At 39.9% G+C, this 15,957-nt stretch overlaps 1 protein-coding gene across 1 annotated transcript in view; it reads left to right on the top strand.

Annotated features, from left to right (window-relative positions):
• Positions 1 to 1,137: 1,137 nt before the first annotated feature.
• The window catches only part of mdn1 (midasin AAA ATPase 1), an 88,028-nt gene continuing 73,208 nt past the window's right edge, over positions 1,138 to 15,957 (top strand). Inside the window, 11 exon segments of the mRNA XM_037537733.1 lie at positions 1,138 to 1,233; positions 2,268 to 2,494; positions 3,623 to 3,847; positions 4,219 to 4,326; positions 4,634 to 4,826; positions 5,265 to 5,474; positions 6,281 to 6,412; positions 7,268 to 7,371; positions 7,669 to 7,783; positions 10,127 to 10,290; positions 13,819 to 13,900. Of these exon segments, the coding sequence (XP_037393630.1) occupies positions 1,138 to 1,233; positions 2,268 to 2,494; positions 3,623 to 3,847; positions 4,219 to 4,326; positions 4,634 to 4,826; positions 5,265 to 5,474; positions 6,281 to 6,412; positions 7,268 to 7,371; positions 7,669 to 7,783; positions 10,127 to 10,290; positions 13,819 to 13,900 (1,656 nt within the window).

Below are 15,957 nucleotides of genomic sequence, written 5' to 3'. Positions count from 1 at the left end.
GTGTGTGTGTATGTATGTATATGTGTATGGTGTGTGTGTATGGTGTGTGTATGTATGTATATGTGTATGGTGTGTGTGTGTGTGTATGTATGTATATGTGTATGGTGTGTGTGTGTGTGTATGTATGTATATGTGTATGGTGTGTGTGTGCGTGTGTGTATATGATGTGTGTGTGTGAGAGGGAGAGATGGTGTGTGTGTATATGATGTGTGTGTATATGAAGTGTATATGATGTGTGTGTATGTGTATGGTGTGTGTGTATGTATGTATATGTGTATGGTGTGTGTGTGTATATGGTGTGGGTGTGTGTGTATGGTGTGTGTATGTGTATGGTGTGTGTGTATGGTGTGTGTATGTATATGTGTATGGTGTGTATGTGTATGGTGTGTGTATATGGTGTGGGTGTGTGTATATATGATGTGTGTGTATGGTGTGTGTGTATATGATGTGTGTGTGTGTGTGTATGGTGTGTGTGTATATATATGATGTGTGTGTGTGTATGTGTATGGTGTGTGTGTATGGTGTGTGTATGTATATGTGTATGGTGTGTGTGTGTATGGTGTGTGTATATGGTGTGGGTGTGTGTATATATATGATGTGTGTGTATGGTGTGTGTATATATATGATGTGTGTGTGTGTGTGTATGGTGTGTGTGTGTGTATATATATATATATATATATATATATATATATATATATATGATGTGTGTGTATGATGTGTGTGTATGGTGTATGTGTGTATATGGTGTGTGTGTATATATATATATATATATATATATGATCTGTGTGTATAGTGTATGTGTGTGTGTGTGTGTGTGTGTGTACACAGATTGGTACATATGCACACACAGCTCGTGGTCCTCGAGCTCGTCTCGAGCTTCTTCCCGTCGCGGATCTGCGCGTAAGCAGCTCGACCCGGAAACGCTCTTCGTCCGCTCACACACATGTGGACGGAGGGTTTTAACAGTGACGAGACCGCGGAGCTCCTTCTGTCCTCACACACACATTTACACACTTATACACAGACACACACACACACACACTCCAGCGAGTGATGAGCCGCCCCGCTCCCGGCCGATAGAGAAGCGGACCGCGCCGTCTCCACTGCTCCTCTGAGCGCTGCTGTGCGGAGCGCAGCATGGAAAAGCTGGAGCTCAGCCTCACATCACTGGCTGCGATTTCCAGGCATGTCGACAAAAGTCACAGCGAGCTGAGCAAGTATTTGAGCAAGCAGGTGAGACTGGGGCCCGTCGGCGGGTACAGAGGCTCTGTGGGGAGGTTTTAGTGATGTTTCTCGGGTGAGGGACGGGCATTAGCATCAGTCCTTCACTTCTGTTTACATCTTGGACGGAGCTGAAGTCAGCTCCCTATTCGCCAGCTTCTTCTTGGAATATTCCCGTTCCACCTTAAATGGTGCAGCAGTTACAGCCTGGCTCCTGAGTCGTCAGAATGTAACAGCTGGAGCATTTAAGGTGGAACGGGAAAATTCCAACAAGAAGCTGGCGCATAGTGAGCCAACTTGAGCCCTGTACATCTCGGCTGCTTCAGGTTCTGAGAACTGATCGGAAACGAGGCAGCAGACAGTCAGAGTACACGGCACTGTAGTGTTCTGCTCGTTTATACTCGATAAAGCGTCGTAAATTACATAAACATGTCTTGACGGTGTTCCAGGTGGCGGTTAGAGTCCCTCCGCTCCTCCACGTGTGTTTTCGAAAGATGGCTAAGGCTAACTAGCATTGTAGTAGTTTGGGTTGTGTTGCTAAGCTGCTGCTGTTAGGAGCCAAGAAGTGACTCGGTCAGGGTGCGCAATGTGTCCAAAAGTTTGTAGACACCAAAATTTCCTCTGAAAGCAAGGATGTTGGTATGGAGTTTGTTACAATAACAAAGAAGATAACACTAGATGCGGGAACATTGCTGTAAAAATGTATTGCATGCTGGATGGTCAGTTCTCGAGCACTTCATCTCATCCCATGTATTGGATGGAGCTTCATCACTCCAGAGAATGCTGTTCCACTGCCCCACAGCCCAGTGCTGGGGCTCACTGGGCAGGGTGACCCTGCTGTTGTCTTTTACCTGGAGACTATACAAGCTGTGTGATCACAATTAAATGAGTGCACTTTGGTAGGAAATTAGAGCTACTTCTAACTAATTAGAAGGGGTGTCTGGACACTTTTGGACATGTAGTGTCCCTTTTGAGCTTAATCTGCTGGATGTGGCCCGAGGAGATGCTGAGGATGTTGTGCGCTGTTCGTTTATTAACGCTGATAGGTATGGAACCAGCAGGACAGGCAATGCATCCTGGGTTGTTTAGCCCAGCTCCTGCTGGAGAAGGATTACACGCTCCTCATTGCCCGGCATCTGCGGCCGTTGATCCTGGACCTGCTGGAGAGGAACGCCGAGAGGATCAAGGTGGACGTCAGGCTCAATCACGACCTCCATGAGCGGCTGTGCGTGGCCGTCAGCAAGCTCCTCAGCATCAGCCCAGATGCTCAGACGTGAGTGGGAACCTTTTTTAATTGTACACTTTACCAACTCTCCACTCGAGAACTGATACTTAGCTTTGCTCTTTGAGGACTAGTCAGGACCAATTAGTCAAAACAGAGTTACTACTACTCTAAGAGTAGTGCTGTATGTTATTGCGCTGGTTTTGTGGATGTGATTTAAGCCTAATACTTGCAGAGCCAAAAGTGTTAACCCCAAAGATAAGAAGAGCCAATTGGCCTGTCAATAAAAATCAAACCACCTTGGGAGCCACAAATCTTGGTGTGTGCTTATGTACAAGTAAAGGCCTAAAAATATAATATATACGAAAACACAAACTTTTTTGCTCTGCTTTAAGCTTTAGCTCAGCTATAGCCGCTTTTCTTGCATCACTGGCAGGAAAATTTTCCATAAAAGTAGAATTTTTTTTTATTGTATAATGTCTCTCAAAGTTCACTTTTTGTGGGCTGAAGTTGCTTCTCATTCACCAGCGTTTTGTTTGAATTTTCACTTTCCACCTTAAATGGTGCCTGAGGTGCCAGAGTGTAACTGCTGCCCCGTTTAAGGTGGAATGGGAAAATTAGAACGAGAAGCTGACTTCAACTTTATGACCTTTTTAGTGTTTCACAGGTTCTCGTTGCAGATTAAACATGTCAGGAATCCAGATGAGTGCTTATAAAGGCAAATAAGTCCATCTGTCTCTAAATTAACGATGCTCATCTTAAATCTAGCTACCTAAGGTTCTTGTCTTTGTTGGTGACCAGCAGTGTGTGTCCCAACCTTCAGGGTTAAAGGGTGAATTAGCAGTACATTTACGCGAGCATTTGAGACCACCAAACTGTGTTGAACGCTCAGCAGAGCTTTATTTTACTGCAGGATTATTTAATTGTGCTGTAAATCATTGACCCAATGTAAGGTGTGTGTGTGTATGTACGTGTGTGTGTGTGTGTGTGTGTGTATATATATATATATATATATATATATATATATATATATATATATATATATATATATATATAAAATTTGCAAATATACAATGTATACAGTGCCTTCTTTTCAATGATCAACAGTACTAATTGACTTTGCTGCCAGTGTCCTCTCACTGTAGATGATTCACTCCATCTCTGCTCTCCCACCCTCAGGTTTGCATCGAGGTACTTCAACAGTGCCCCGCCCGTCTTTCAGAGACTCTTCTTCACCAGTGAAGAGTCCGCCTCCATCCAGTATGGCCCCAGACGCATGAAACTGCGGGACCTGATGGGGGCCACTCTCCGCTTCCTCCAGAGCGACTGCGAGAAGTTCCGAGTGCTGTGGGACTGGAGCGCCTGCGTCTCGCAGCTGCTCACGAGCGATGTCATGGTCCGAGGGTATGGCTCATTCAGTTAAATGTGGACCTGCAGTCGGACTGGGAAATATGACAGTGTTTTTATCATGTCTGGATAAATTTCGTCACAATACGCTTTTCTGAGCATATCATGGATGCATATTGGTATCACAAATATGCCTTTAAGTATCGTGATTATTGTGTTTTTGCCATATCGTCTATCCCTAACCAGCCGCACACAAATGGATTTTTGCAACGTTAATAGTTTGGCAAACGCCCAAAATGTGTATATTTTTTAAACTCGAAATTCTGTCAAGTGAGTGTGAGAGAATAGATAAATTAACAAAACTTTGACTGTCCGGTTTTTGTTTCATTTTCTTTATTAATCATTATTTTTTATTATTTTTTATGAAGTTACACTGCGCAGTGCCTTGCTTTGGTGTCCCACATGACTGATAACCAGAAGACGATCTTCCTGAGGAAGGTTCTGTCCAGTGAGGAGATTCTGCATCTAAAAATGAAGTAAGCTGCCAAGTCACCAAAAAAAAAAAATATCAGTGAAGAATTTTTTCAAAAGATGCATAGATTTCACAGATTTCATAAAGAAATTTAACAGTAATATGTTACCTAATAATATTTGACTTTGTTGTTATTCAGTGGACCTGCTCGCATTCGCTTTGTTCGCAATCCTCTTCAAAATTGTCCTCTTTTTAATCTGAAGTCATAGTAGCTGGCGTGTAATAAGCCTTTAATAAACAGAATAAAAAGCCTAGAGTGTTTTGTCTTTTTTTTTGTTCTGACCATAATGCTGTTGGTTTTATCTTGCTAGGTCACTGGAAGAGGCCCAGCAGCTTGAAGTAGAGCGAGCTCTGGTGTTGGCCAACCAGGGCTCAGTGATGTGGCGTCTGGAAAGAGGAAATAAGTATACCAAGGGTCAGGTAGTGTCCGAGGACCTCTCCCAGAGCGTCACTGCTGTGTGTGGAGTGATCTTGCCAAGGCTGGCCCCTCGACAAGAGGAACAGGTACCTTGTTAATTCAGGTTCCTGGTCACGATAAGCACAATTCATCATATTATACTATTCAAAAAATGTGAAATTTTCTGTAATGTGATTTTTAGCCACATAACCGAAGAGAACTCAAGGAAAAATAATATTAACGAATATTCTCAATTTTTGCATAATTAAACCATTGTTTTAAGCAAATTCAGAGTGATTTAATGTAAGATGCTCTGTTCTATAGAAACTTATCAAGTTAGAATTGTTCACAGTGGAAATAGGAACTAGATGTCTGAAGTGTTCAAGGCTTAAGAGTTAAAAGGTGCATTTTATGAAGTTAAGTTATCAAATGACTAATCAGAAATATGCTGCTTTTTTCTGAGAAGGTTTGGCCTTAAATGCATTTTTAAAAGATTCCGTCTTTCAGTTTGGCTGTTTTTTGTATAATGTGTTCCTTTGTTGTAGAAATCCTTGCAAAACCTGGTGCTGGTGGACTCCACGTGTCGAAATCTCAGACGGCTTGCCATGGCTGTAGCGTCCCAGAAGCCTGTTCTTCTGGAAGGGCCCATCGGCTGTGGCAAAACTGCCCTGGTCGAATACCTAGCAGCTGTCACTGGTCATGTCAAAGCCCCTGACATCCTCAAGGTTCAACTGGGGGATCAGACAGACAGCAAGGTGAGCATTTGAGTCTCTGCTCTGTTCTAGGCATACAGGGGCTTTGGCTAGAAATCACAGAATCACAGTTTCTTTTCATTGTTTGTGTTTATGTGCAAAGATTTTTGCCAATTCACTCCGGTTATAGATTAAGACTGAGGTGTTTATATGCTCTCTCTACTGAACAGTCTGATGGAAAATCTCCGTTTACATGCACACGACAAGTAATCAGATCCAAAATTACGCACATGCATAGAGCATCACTCAGTGTAGACATTACTATGACAAAGAGCATCATGTGAGTCCAGTGAGAGTGAGATGAGCAGCAGTGAGCAGTGCTTGTTTTGTTTTAAATTACTTTAAAATGATGTCAGACTCAGGAAAACATACTTTACATGTGCTTATTAAAGAAGGCCGAGAGGAAGATGGACGTCTGTCCCACCGCCGTCTTTTAAAGATCTGAGCATAAACTTCGTCTCCTCTCAGGCCAGTTTCTGCCCTGCCATGTTGAACGTTATAAACTTTTGCTACAATGCAAACACGAATGCGCAGAACATACGTACATTTATAGGCGTTTACATTGTTATTATTCTTCTATTTAACGGATTTACAGGATTATCCACCCTGTTCAGTTCCATAGAAATTGTGTTCCGAATGGCCTCGATTGGACTAGTCTATTCCGATGGAGGTATATACATGGACACGTTCTATTCCAATGGAGCTATTAGTCGGATTACCAACAGATGATTAGGCTACATGTAAATGTGGCTATTAACGTTGCTGATTAGCGTTTCCATTAAGATTCACTTCTCTCCTTGTGTGTGCAGATGTTGCTGGGGATGTACCGGTGCACAGACATTCCTGGGAAGTTCGTTTGGCAGCCAGGGTCCCTCACTCAGGCAGTGTCCAAGGGTCACTGGATCCTGCTGGAGGACATTGATCATGCTCCTCTGGATGTGGTAAAACCCATGCTACAGAATCTTTCTATTATATCAGTTCCACCTAGTTTTGACTCCTTGTCAACTTTTAGTGGAGCTGTAGAGTGTATTGTTTGATAATTTTTTAAATATGTTTTTATATGATTATTTTATTACATGTTTTTGCATTTTAATTCATGTTAGTAAATATTTTACTCAAGTTATAATGGTTTGGACAAAAGCTTGAGTTCTTACCAATAAAAATGAAATCTGGCGTGCCAAAATATATATAATTTCTACAATTAAAAGTTTAATTTTAAGATGTTCTAATTTGATTTTTATATTCTATTATATATTAATTTTTATATAATTTTGTAACTCTTAATTCACAGTTAAAAGCTTCTTTACCACACAATTTACTATTATTTTTCAGCACTTCTTGCCTTTAAATACGGAGCTCTGTTTTTGAAAATTTTGGTTTTCATTGACCTTTTTTTTTTTTTTTTTTTTGGTCATTTCTTTCATGTCCATTTAGGCAGTCAGCCACAGCTTCACTTGTAGTGGGTCTTTAATTTGCATGACCAGATTTGCATGTAGATTTTGATTGGCTCTTAACAAGGACACAGGTGAAAGACCCCGAAGCGCTAATCGCCGCCACTTTGACTTTATGAATAGCGCTTATTTGCGGCGCCACAGGTTTAGTTTTTTATGAAGAGCCCATGCTGAGAAATGTGAGGACACCTTCAGAACAAAGTTAACAAAAGCAAAAAGTGGAAAACTCTGTTTTCCCTCAAAACAACTAGCCTGAACTCAAAACAGAGATTTCTGTTTTTCTGTTTGTGTTGTTTTTTTTGAGGGTTTTATAGAGTGGCTTGTGTCTCCATGTGCTCTGTCCAGATATCAGTGCTGCTGCCCCTGATGGAGAACAAGAAACTGACTATTCCTGGACGGGAAGACTGCATCCAGGTGGCCCCTGGCTTCCAGTTTTTTGCTACAAGAAGGTGAGATGATCACAGGTCTTTCAATCAATTTGCACTTTTGATTTCACCGGTTGTACCCATTAAATTTCTTTCTCAGGGATCTACAAGTTCTGGACATTTTGTCTTGTGTCCATCATATGTGGCGTGTCTATGCTCTGTGCTTTTAGCCTCTGACACTGTGTTTTATGATTTCCTCTCATGAACACATTGCCCCTCTAATACCCTCTAATTCTGCTACTTGTCTTTGCAATGTTCAGTTAGCAGATTTTTAGGTCTTTACAGTAAATCTGTTTTTTCTCTGTTCCCTTTATTATTCAGGATGTTCTGCAGTGGTGGATCATGGCACCGGCCCCAGAGCACCCATGCTACCCTACTGGACAAATATTGGAGCAAGCTTCAGATCTGCAATATGACCAGAGATGAACTCAAACAGGCAAGCTGATGTTTTTCCACGCTTTCTGTTTTTTTGTTAAGAGGAATTGTTTTTTTGAAGAGTTATTCAGTTTTCCCTCAAACATGGCTAATTAGCCAAGACATGTTCAACATCTGAAGTTTTTACATTTTTAATTGGAGAAAACATGATAACGCTTGTACTTTGCACAGTGCTAATTGGTTGCGCATAGGTTTCCATTACTTGTTGGCTGCATTAGCCTCATACACTCTCAGAAAAAAGGGTATGAAACTGTCCTTGGGGCAGTACCTGTCTCGTCACTGGGGTGGTACCCTCAAGGGTACATCTCTGCACCTTTAGTCAGGGAACATAATTGTACCGTTATGCATTGAAATGCCATTTTCTAAATTGTGTTGACTCTCACACCCCGTCTCGTCTCCAGGCTTTTTCATTTATTGTTCTGATTTAAAACATTAGGTTATGAAAAGGTACAAATATGTACTTTTCACCTGGAAAAACTTATTTAAGGTTCACAACTGGACCTTTAAACCACCGCTGTACCTCTTGAGCGAACATTTACACTGTTTCCTTGATGAACGAAAAATAGTACCTTTGTGTCTAACAGTGTAGCTTTAGTGCAAAACTATAAAAGCAAGCTTCAGATATCAGACCTGCCTTGGCTGACCAGCTTAATTTGAGCTGGAAGAATGTCTAAATTAGATTTGTCACCAAATTATTCCTTTTAAGATGCACTAACAAAGGTTGAAATCACTGTTCAAAAGTTCAGAATCAGTTCAAGTAAAGTGAAGCTAATTGTGTTGCAGACATGTGTAAAACAGTTCTAACACATTAGTCCTGTGCAGCTTCACATGAAACTGTAAAAAACTTGACGAAATGTCCGGAATGGTGAGCAGAGCTGTAGATGTTTCTGGAACTCAGTAGGGCTGGGCAATTTGACCATATTTACCGTTATCAGAGTGTGTCATAACATGCTTATCTGAGCATATCTTGCATATAATTAGTACTTACAGAGCTGCATATTTCATTGTAAAGAGAGCATGAGTAGTTCTTTTTTAGCTGGATTAGGATTAGTATAGTGTAGTGTATGAGTAGAATAATTTATACTCAACGTTTTTGAGTATTTTTAAATGTGGCACTACTTTTTTGTTTTGTTTGTTTGTTTGTTTTTGTTTGTTTGTTTTTTTTTTGTTCCAACTTATTACATGACAGAAAAAGTAAATACCGTGACATATCATGTATTGTGAAAATTTCTTTTAAAATTGTGATATTTTTTCTACATCGCTAAAAACACCTATCTATCTATCTATCTATCTATCTATCTATCTATCTATCTATCTAACTAACTATCTAACTATCTATCTATCCTCCATCCATCCATCCATCTATTTGGTCTGATCTCATTTTTTTTGGTCAAATCTCATTGCAGAAAACCTCACCAAAAAGTAATGTAAATAAAGTTACAAAAAATCATTCGCTCCATTCTTGTTGATTCCAAAATAGCCTAAATATTAAATACAGTATCTAGGAATACCTTCTGGTCAAGTGTCTATTACTATAATAATTATTCTATTCTAATATAATAATTCATTATATGTATGCGCTTTAGGTTGGTCTTTTAAATTTATAATGTAATATGGTAACATGTGGTGTAAGAATTCACCACAACAACAGGAGATTGTAGGTTTGAACCCCAGCAAAGCCACAGATGTCCACAGCTAGAAGCCCCGGAAGAGGCCTGGTGGGATGGCGTGATTGAAAGAGTCCCAGCTAGAGGGGGAAACTGAGTAGAAAACAAGTTCCATGTTGGAAACTTAACTGAGAACTAGAAATGACAGTTTTGGTTGAACTAAGAAGTTTGAATTGGATGAACTCTATTATTCTCAAGTTCTCAAGTTCTCAAGTCAGTTACCTTATAATTTTATATGCTGAGCTGAGTTTAAATTTTTTACCATGTGTAAAATATTATTAATATTATTCATCTAGAAGGGGTTTCCAAATTTTTGAACAGTTTATATTTAATGTGCAGCATATCTTTAGCAAGAATGAAGAATGAAGTGATGAGCATGCAGAAATGCGTGTAACTAACCAGAGACGAGGAGCTTCACTCAGTTTACATGTATCAATAAAATTGGTTTGCAGTGAAATATTGAGGTCAGGGTCAGTTTCTGGAATGGGTTGTGGCCTGAATAGCACATCTTTAAGTGAAAAAACTGAATACCTTTTTATTTTTATTTTTTTGGTAAAAAATTAATCACAGTAGAAATACATCATATATCTCTGATTAACGTGACCTCTGTTGGTTCAGCCGTCCTTCACCCAGTGACTTATGTTTTTTTGTTTTTTTTCCTGCCTGGTTTCTTTCAGATCCTGCTGAACCGGTACCCAAATCTGGCGGCGGTGGTGGACCGCCTGCTGGACATTTACTGTCAGCTGACCGGAGATAGACACCATGTCCCAGTCAGCTCCAACCTGCAGACCCCAGGCGAAGAGAAGCCCTCACTGCTGGAGGGCCGAGGACTTTCTCTGAGGTAATGTGAAGAAACGAAAACAGTTGTTCTGTGTAGTGTCCGGTGTTGTAAATGTCCAGATCACGGTTCCTGTGTAAGCTAACCGACATGACAGTGTTTAATTACTTCAGTGTTTGAGCAGTGATACTGCTAACACTATGATCCTGAAGTCTTATTTGAAACTTATTTGAGTTACATTCTGACGTCTAAATGCTCCACAACTGCGGTTTTAGGCGAAGTGGAAATTTGATGGCATCGGAATGTAACTGCTACAAGGCTTACGCTGGAATGGAATATTTGTAGAAGAAGCTGGTGAATAGGAAGCTCCTTTAGTCTTGTGCTATTCCTAACATTTACTGTGAAAAGCATCAAAACATACCTATCATTGTGATCGCCACGGTTGACCTGCTTTGGCGATGTCGAACACAAAGCTGTGAAAATTACTGGTCTATTACTCCTGTCTCATTGCTCTTAGAAACAAGCAGGTTTTCCTTATGCTTGGTGTTAAAAGTACTTGTAATTAGAGGAGCTATTTTACTGCAGTGTGAATTTGATAACTTTAGTATTGTGCAGTATTGTTTTGGTAAAAAGGAAAATCATTGTAATTATTCATAAAGTTACAAGTCTGATGTTATCAGTGCAAAACAATTCGTAACACTTTATTTAAGTTAGATTAAGTCACACTTATTAGTCTCACAATGGGGAAATTTCACCTCCGCATTCGACCCATTCGTGCAGTGAATTGCCACATTACACACTAGTAAACACACACACTAGGGGGCCGTGATCACACTTACCCAGAGCGGTGGGCAGCCCTATCCACATCGCCCGGGGAGCAATTGGGGATTAGGTGCCTTGCTCAAGGGCACTTCAGTTACATGCTGCGACCTTCCAGTAGGCTTTGATGGAATCTTGTAGATGTTCTGTTGATACGTTACTTACTTTAAGTAGATGTACTGTTAATATGTTATTTCCATTATGAAAAACTTTAGCCAACCTCAACCAAAAACCTAATCCTAACCCTCCTTTGTTTTTGATGTGTTACTGAGTGTTTGTACTGAGAGTCCATTGAGTGTTTGTTTAATCTAAAAAGACCACCTCTAAAGCGTCACCAGACAATATAAAGGACTTCAGGCTTCTTAGTTTTTTTTTTTTAGGCTTTGCTGATTGATTAGGCTTTGATGGAAGCATTAGATCATTACACGTTCATGTTAAACGGTTGGGTGAGTTATATCATGGAGGACTGGAATCGATTGCTCCACAATCAGCTCAGATGTGTGGGGAAGAGTAGGAGGTGAATACTCTGGGCTCTAGTTTTGATTATTAAGCTGTTTGTCTAAAATGTTAGTTATTTAGTAAGATTATTTTAATTAATATAAGTACATTTGAAAGTATGCAGTTTTCAAATCACTAGGGCTGAAATGTTTATAGAAAATGACTACACTTAAATAACAAGTAAAGTCAAGAGGCTTTTATTCTCATTCCATCTAAGTACACAGTGGAACGAATGAAGTTCCTGCAGGACCAACATGGAACAAAATGTGTGCAAGGAAAAAATTGTGACAAAAAATATATATATGATAATTAAAACGGACATTAGACAGTAAACAGAGTGTGGCACTGACACAGCACTCATTTCTGAGCATGCAATATTCGTCAAAAGAAATCACAATTGGATATTTTCCCCATAATCGCTTCTGCTCTAAACCTTGCTTTGCTCTGTATTCCATGGAAATGCAGCCACAGTGCTCTGTAGTGAAAAGGGCACAGTGGGTTCATCAGTACATACAGGCCAATAGGTTCATGGCGCTGCTTAGAACTGATGTCACTGTCATAATACAGTAGTTCAGTGGAGGGCTAAACTGATACAGGTCAAATGGGCAGATATATTTACTTGTCATCACAAAATGATTTCAGAACAGTGTTTTTGCAGCTTAATTCCATACATGTACTCTATGGACTGGAGAGTGAACGATACGTGTAGAAACTTCAGTTGAGGAAAACATGGTTTTCCATGATAAAGACCCTTTAATAAATCTCTATCATACTTTTGCAAACAGACTAGTTTTACATTCAGAAAAGTTAGGTGTTCCCAAACCTTTGCTTATCACCACACTGAACAGAACATCTGTCTGAATTGCTGAACATCTGTGATGATTTGTTACACGTCCACTGGGCAGCCAGCCCCTCCAGGGGCTTGTATTAGCTTTCCACTGTCTCTGACTGCAGTCGATGGGCCATCGACCCCCTCCGTCCCCGCAGAAGAGTCCCAACAGCAGCAGACAGAGTCACCGTCAGGCCAGGGCGGCATTATTAGATAATCAGCTCAAATAATGTGGAGCATCGCACACGACTGAAGCTCTAGGCCTTGATACCCACCAGAGAACGACAGAACAAAATTTTTTCTTTTAGACGTGAAGCACCTTGTGGATCTAACTTACATATGGTTGTTTAACAGGCTGAAGGTTCTCTGCGTCTGCATTGGCTTTTAGTGCTTCGTTAAAATGGTGCTTCACATTAATGACACTGTGCGTCCTTGTTCAAAATAATACATTATGTTAAGTTGATTCATTTCAAGTTCATAAGTAGTAGTTAAGAGGTTAATCAATACCTCCTTAACTCCATGGAACCACCGCTGGTTCCAAAACACAGTTTGACATCTTCTTTACTTCATAACTTTTAGATTTCATAAGCCACATTCAAAAGGTGGGTGTCATGTGAGAGATGGAACTTCTAAGTGGTTACTGCCCAGACAAATTGATTTAAATTCTGTTATAATAATCTAATTTCTCATAGTTTTGCATAGCAATGTATATTAACTAAAGCAGTTCTATGGTAATGATCGTGCACCAATAGTGTACTAGTAATACAGTAACCTTCAAGTAGAAATTCAGTGTTGTAGAAAATAATTAATGTCACAAGTGGAATTTCCTAAAGGGTCAAAAACACAGTTTCGTGTTTTGGTGTTTCCGTTATGCTTTAATCAGCAGCCCAGCTGATGCGGTGTGATGAAATCTGTGGATCACACAGTGTGTTGAAAACTTTTGTTTTATGTGTTAATTTTGCTCGTTTTTCCTTGAGCGTTTTACTATGATAAGATATGAAATTTTTTGCTGCCCTAAGCTCCAGCACACAGCAGAGAGCAGTACGTTTCTGGGTAAAGAGGTTGTCCCACAAAAGAGAAATCAATCTGCGTACGCCAGGTTTGTGGTGGTGTGTTGTTTCGGTTGTAGCCTTTCTGTGACCAAGAAAATCAATGCAGTGCTTCAATTCTGACAGGCAGTTTTTTGACTGATTGACTAATCAAATGGATCCAATTGGTGGAGTTGTTGTAAAAGTACACCATTATAATCGTTTCATTACTACTGTTAATATTAGTTCTGTATTAGCAGTGAAGCAGTACTTCTTTACGTGACAGTACATGAATGTAAGAGTTGCTTCTTCTGGTGAATCACTAAAATGTTGCATCGTGTTAAAAGCAAGAACGAACAAAATGCCACAGGAGTGGTTACAGTGCATTAACCAGTTTTGTCTGTGTGTGTTTCGCAGGGACTTGCTGAAGTGGTGCGAGAGAATATGTATGAACTTTGACAACTCCTGCTCCGCCACGGCCCAGAACGTCTTCCTAGAGGTGAGTGACTTGCTGCTGCTGTGGTCAGACAGTGGCATGACTTCTGTGCAGTCATGAGACTGAATTAACTCGACTGCTGTCTGGGATCTGCAGAGATTTGGGATGTGTGTTCTGGATAAAAGGGTTCCAGTATATTGTTTAGAACAACTGGCAGTTCATTTTGTGGAACACAAACCTATAAATGTGCAGTGTAGTCATTAGCACACCTTACAGTAGGGCTGGGCGATAAAATGTTAACGATAATCATCGTGATCTAACTTTTCCTTGATAGAGCGATAAGAAAGGTTTCAATATCGTACACCATTCTCACACTTCCACGTTGTAGCGAAAGCCCTGGTGGTGATTTCTACTGCAAGGAAAGTCGCCAGAAGAGGGCACTTCCGAGTTTTTCTACATGATTAGAGAGGATTGGTGCGATGAGTGAAACATGGAGTTATACGTTTCCCTGTTTGAGTCGAGTGACTGGCGATCTGTTCTCCTGTGACCAAGTGTGAGTGACCAGATAAGTGGCGTAACTGTACTGTTCGACAGTGAGCACGCCTCTTTCCGTACGTCCTAACAAGCTTTAGCAGCTTAGAATTACGTGTGCTGCTCTCAACTAAAGTGCTGTTACAGTGCTCGGACAGTCATGTTTAAGTATTAGTGCATTCCCAGGCAAAGAAAGTGAAAGAAAGAAGTGGGTTAAAGCCCCAATTTACACAAAAGTACACTGATGAAGCTGTGAGGCATTGGAAAGTGTGAGAACGCTATCTTTCAGGCTAGCTGTTTAAAGTTAGCAGCTCGCTAACTTGAAGTAGCCCCTCCCCCCACCGTCACTTGCGCCACGCCGCAAATTGATGATACTGTAGATCGAACACGACACAAAAGCACTGCTTTCAGTTTAAATGTACCTAAAATGAGGCCTGCCTTTGTCTGGTGTTGATATATTGGGGTTCACCCCTTAAACCTTTCCGATAGAATAGAGAAATCCAGACGTCGCTAGCTGGTGTTTGAATACTGTGATGTGGTAGGAGTGAGGGCTGGAAACTTTCTCTCACTTTCTCATGTCAGATTTGTGAAATGTTTCACTGTTTGGCGCCTGTTTTGTCATGTTCCCACCATAAAGGATAGTTTGAAACTCAGGAACAGAAATCAGACTTTAACCTTGAAAGAAATAATGATTTGACATTTATCGATATGTATTGATATCAAACGATATGAATTTTGTTCATTTTGATAACATTTTTGGCCATATCGCCCAGCTCTACCTTATAGAAAGAACACATTAATAAAAAACTGTTACTTTACCCTTTTCACTGGAGTCTACATTGAGAAAACTAGTGTTTTGGGTTCTAATGTTTCAACTAAAGATGATTAAGAGTGCGTGATATTGAGAATTCAGTCACAGTCATTTAAATAGATCATTCTCTGCAGTGTACAAACTTCAATATGGTATTTTGCTGCACATTTTAGTGCACGCTTTCTATTCCTGAGTTAAGTTTAAGGTATTGGATACTGGAAAAAATAATGCAATGCAATATTAAAAGTAACATACCTTTTGTACAGGCCACGTTTTATATGTTGTGTTAAATTCAGCAAATAAACATTTATTAAACAGTGTATTAATGTGTATTAAAATGTGCATGTCACAGAAAATAAACTGAACATGTTATTTGACCGGGGGGGCAAAACGTTTCCATATGATCATATGACAGCACACTATTATTTAGCTCTTCTGAATTATACAGATAATTTTAAATGGATAAAATAGACAGATAAAAATTAAGCACTACTTATAAAAAGGCTGTAAAATCTATGATTTTTAATTTAGCATGAAATGGGGTAAAAATATCTTTTAGAGAGGAGAAACTACTAAAAATAATGGGATAAAATAAGATAATTGCATTACCAAGTGGACCAAACAGCTGCCTGTTGCTTTGTGGTTGTTGGTATATTTTTTTAGAATGGAGTTGCATTTTGTTTAGTGATTAGTGTTCATAGTAATTTCTATAATAATTTATCACAATAGTGATGTCAGCATATTGCCCACCTCTCATGATGATGATGATGACGATGAT

Source organism: Pygocentrus nattereri, chromosome 4 (genome assembly GCF_015220715.1).
Source record: "Pygocentrus nattereri isolate fPygNat1 chromosome 4, fPygNat1.pri, whole genome shotgun sequence".
NCBI lineage: Eukaryota > Metazoa > Chordata > Actinopteri > Characiformes > Serrasalmidae > Pygocentrus > Pygocentrus nattereri.
The sequence above is the reverse complement of the archived record's forward strand: the minus strand, read 5'-3'. Positions and strand labels throughout refer to the sequence as shown.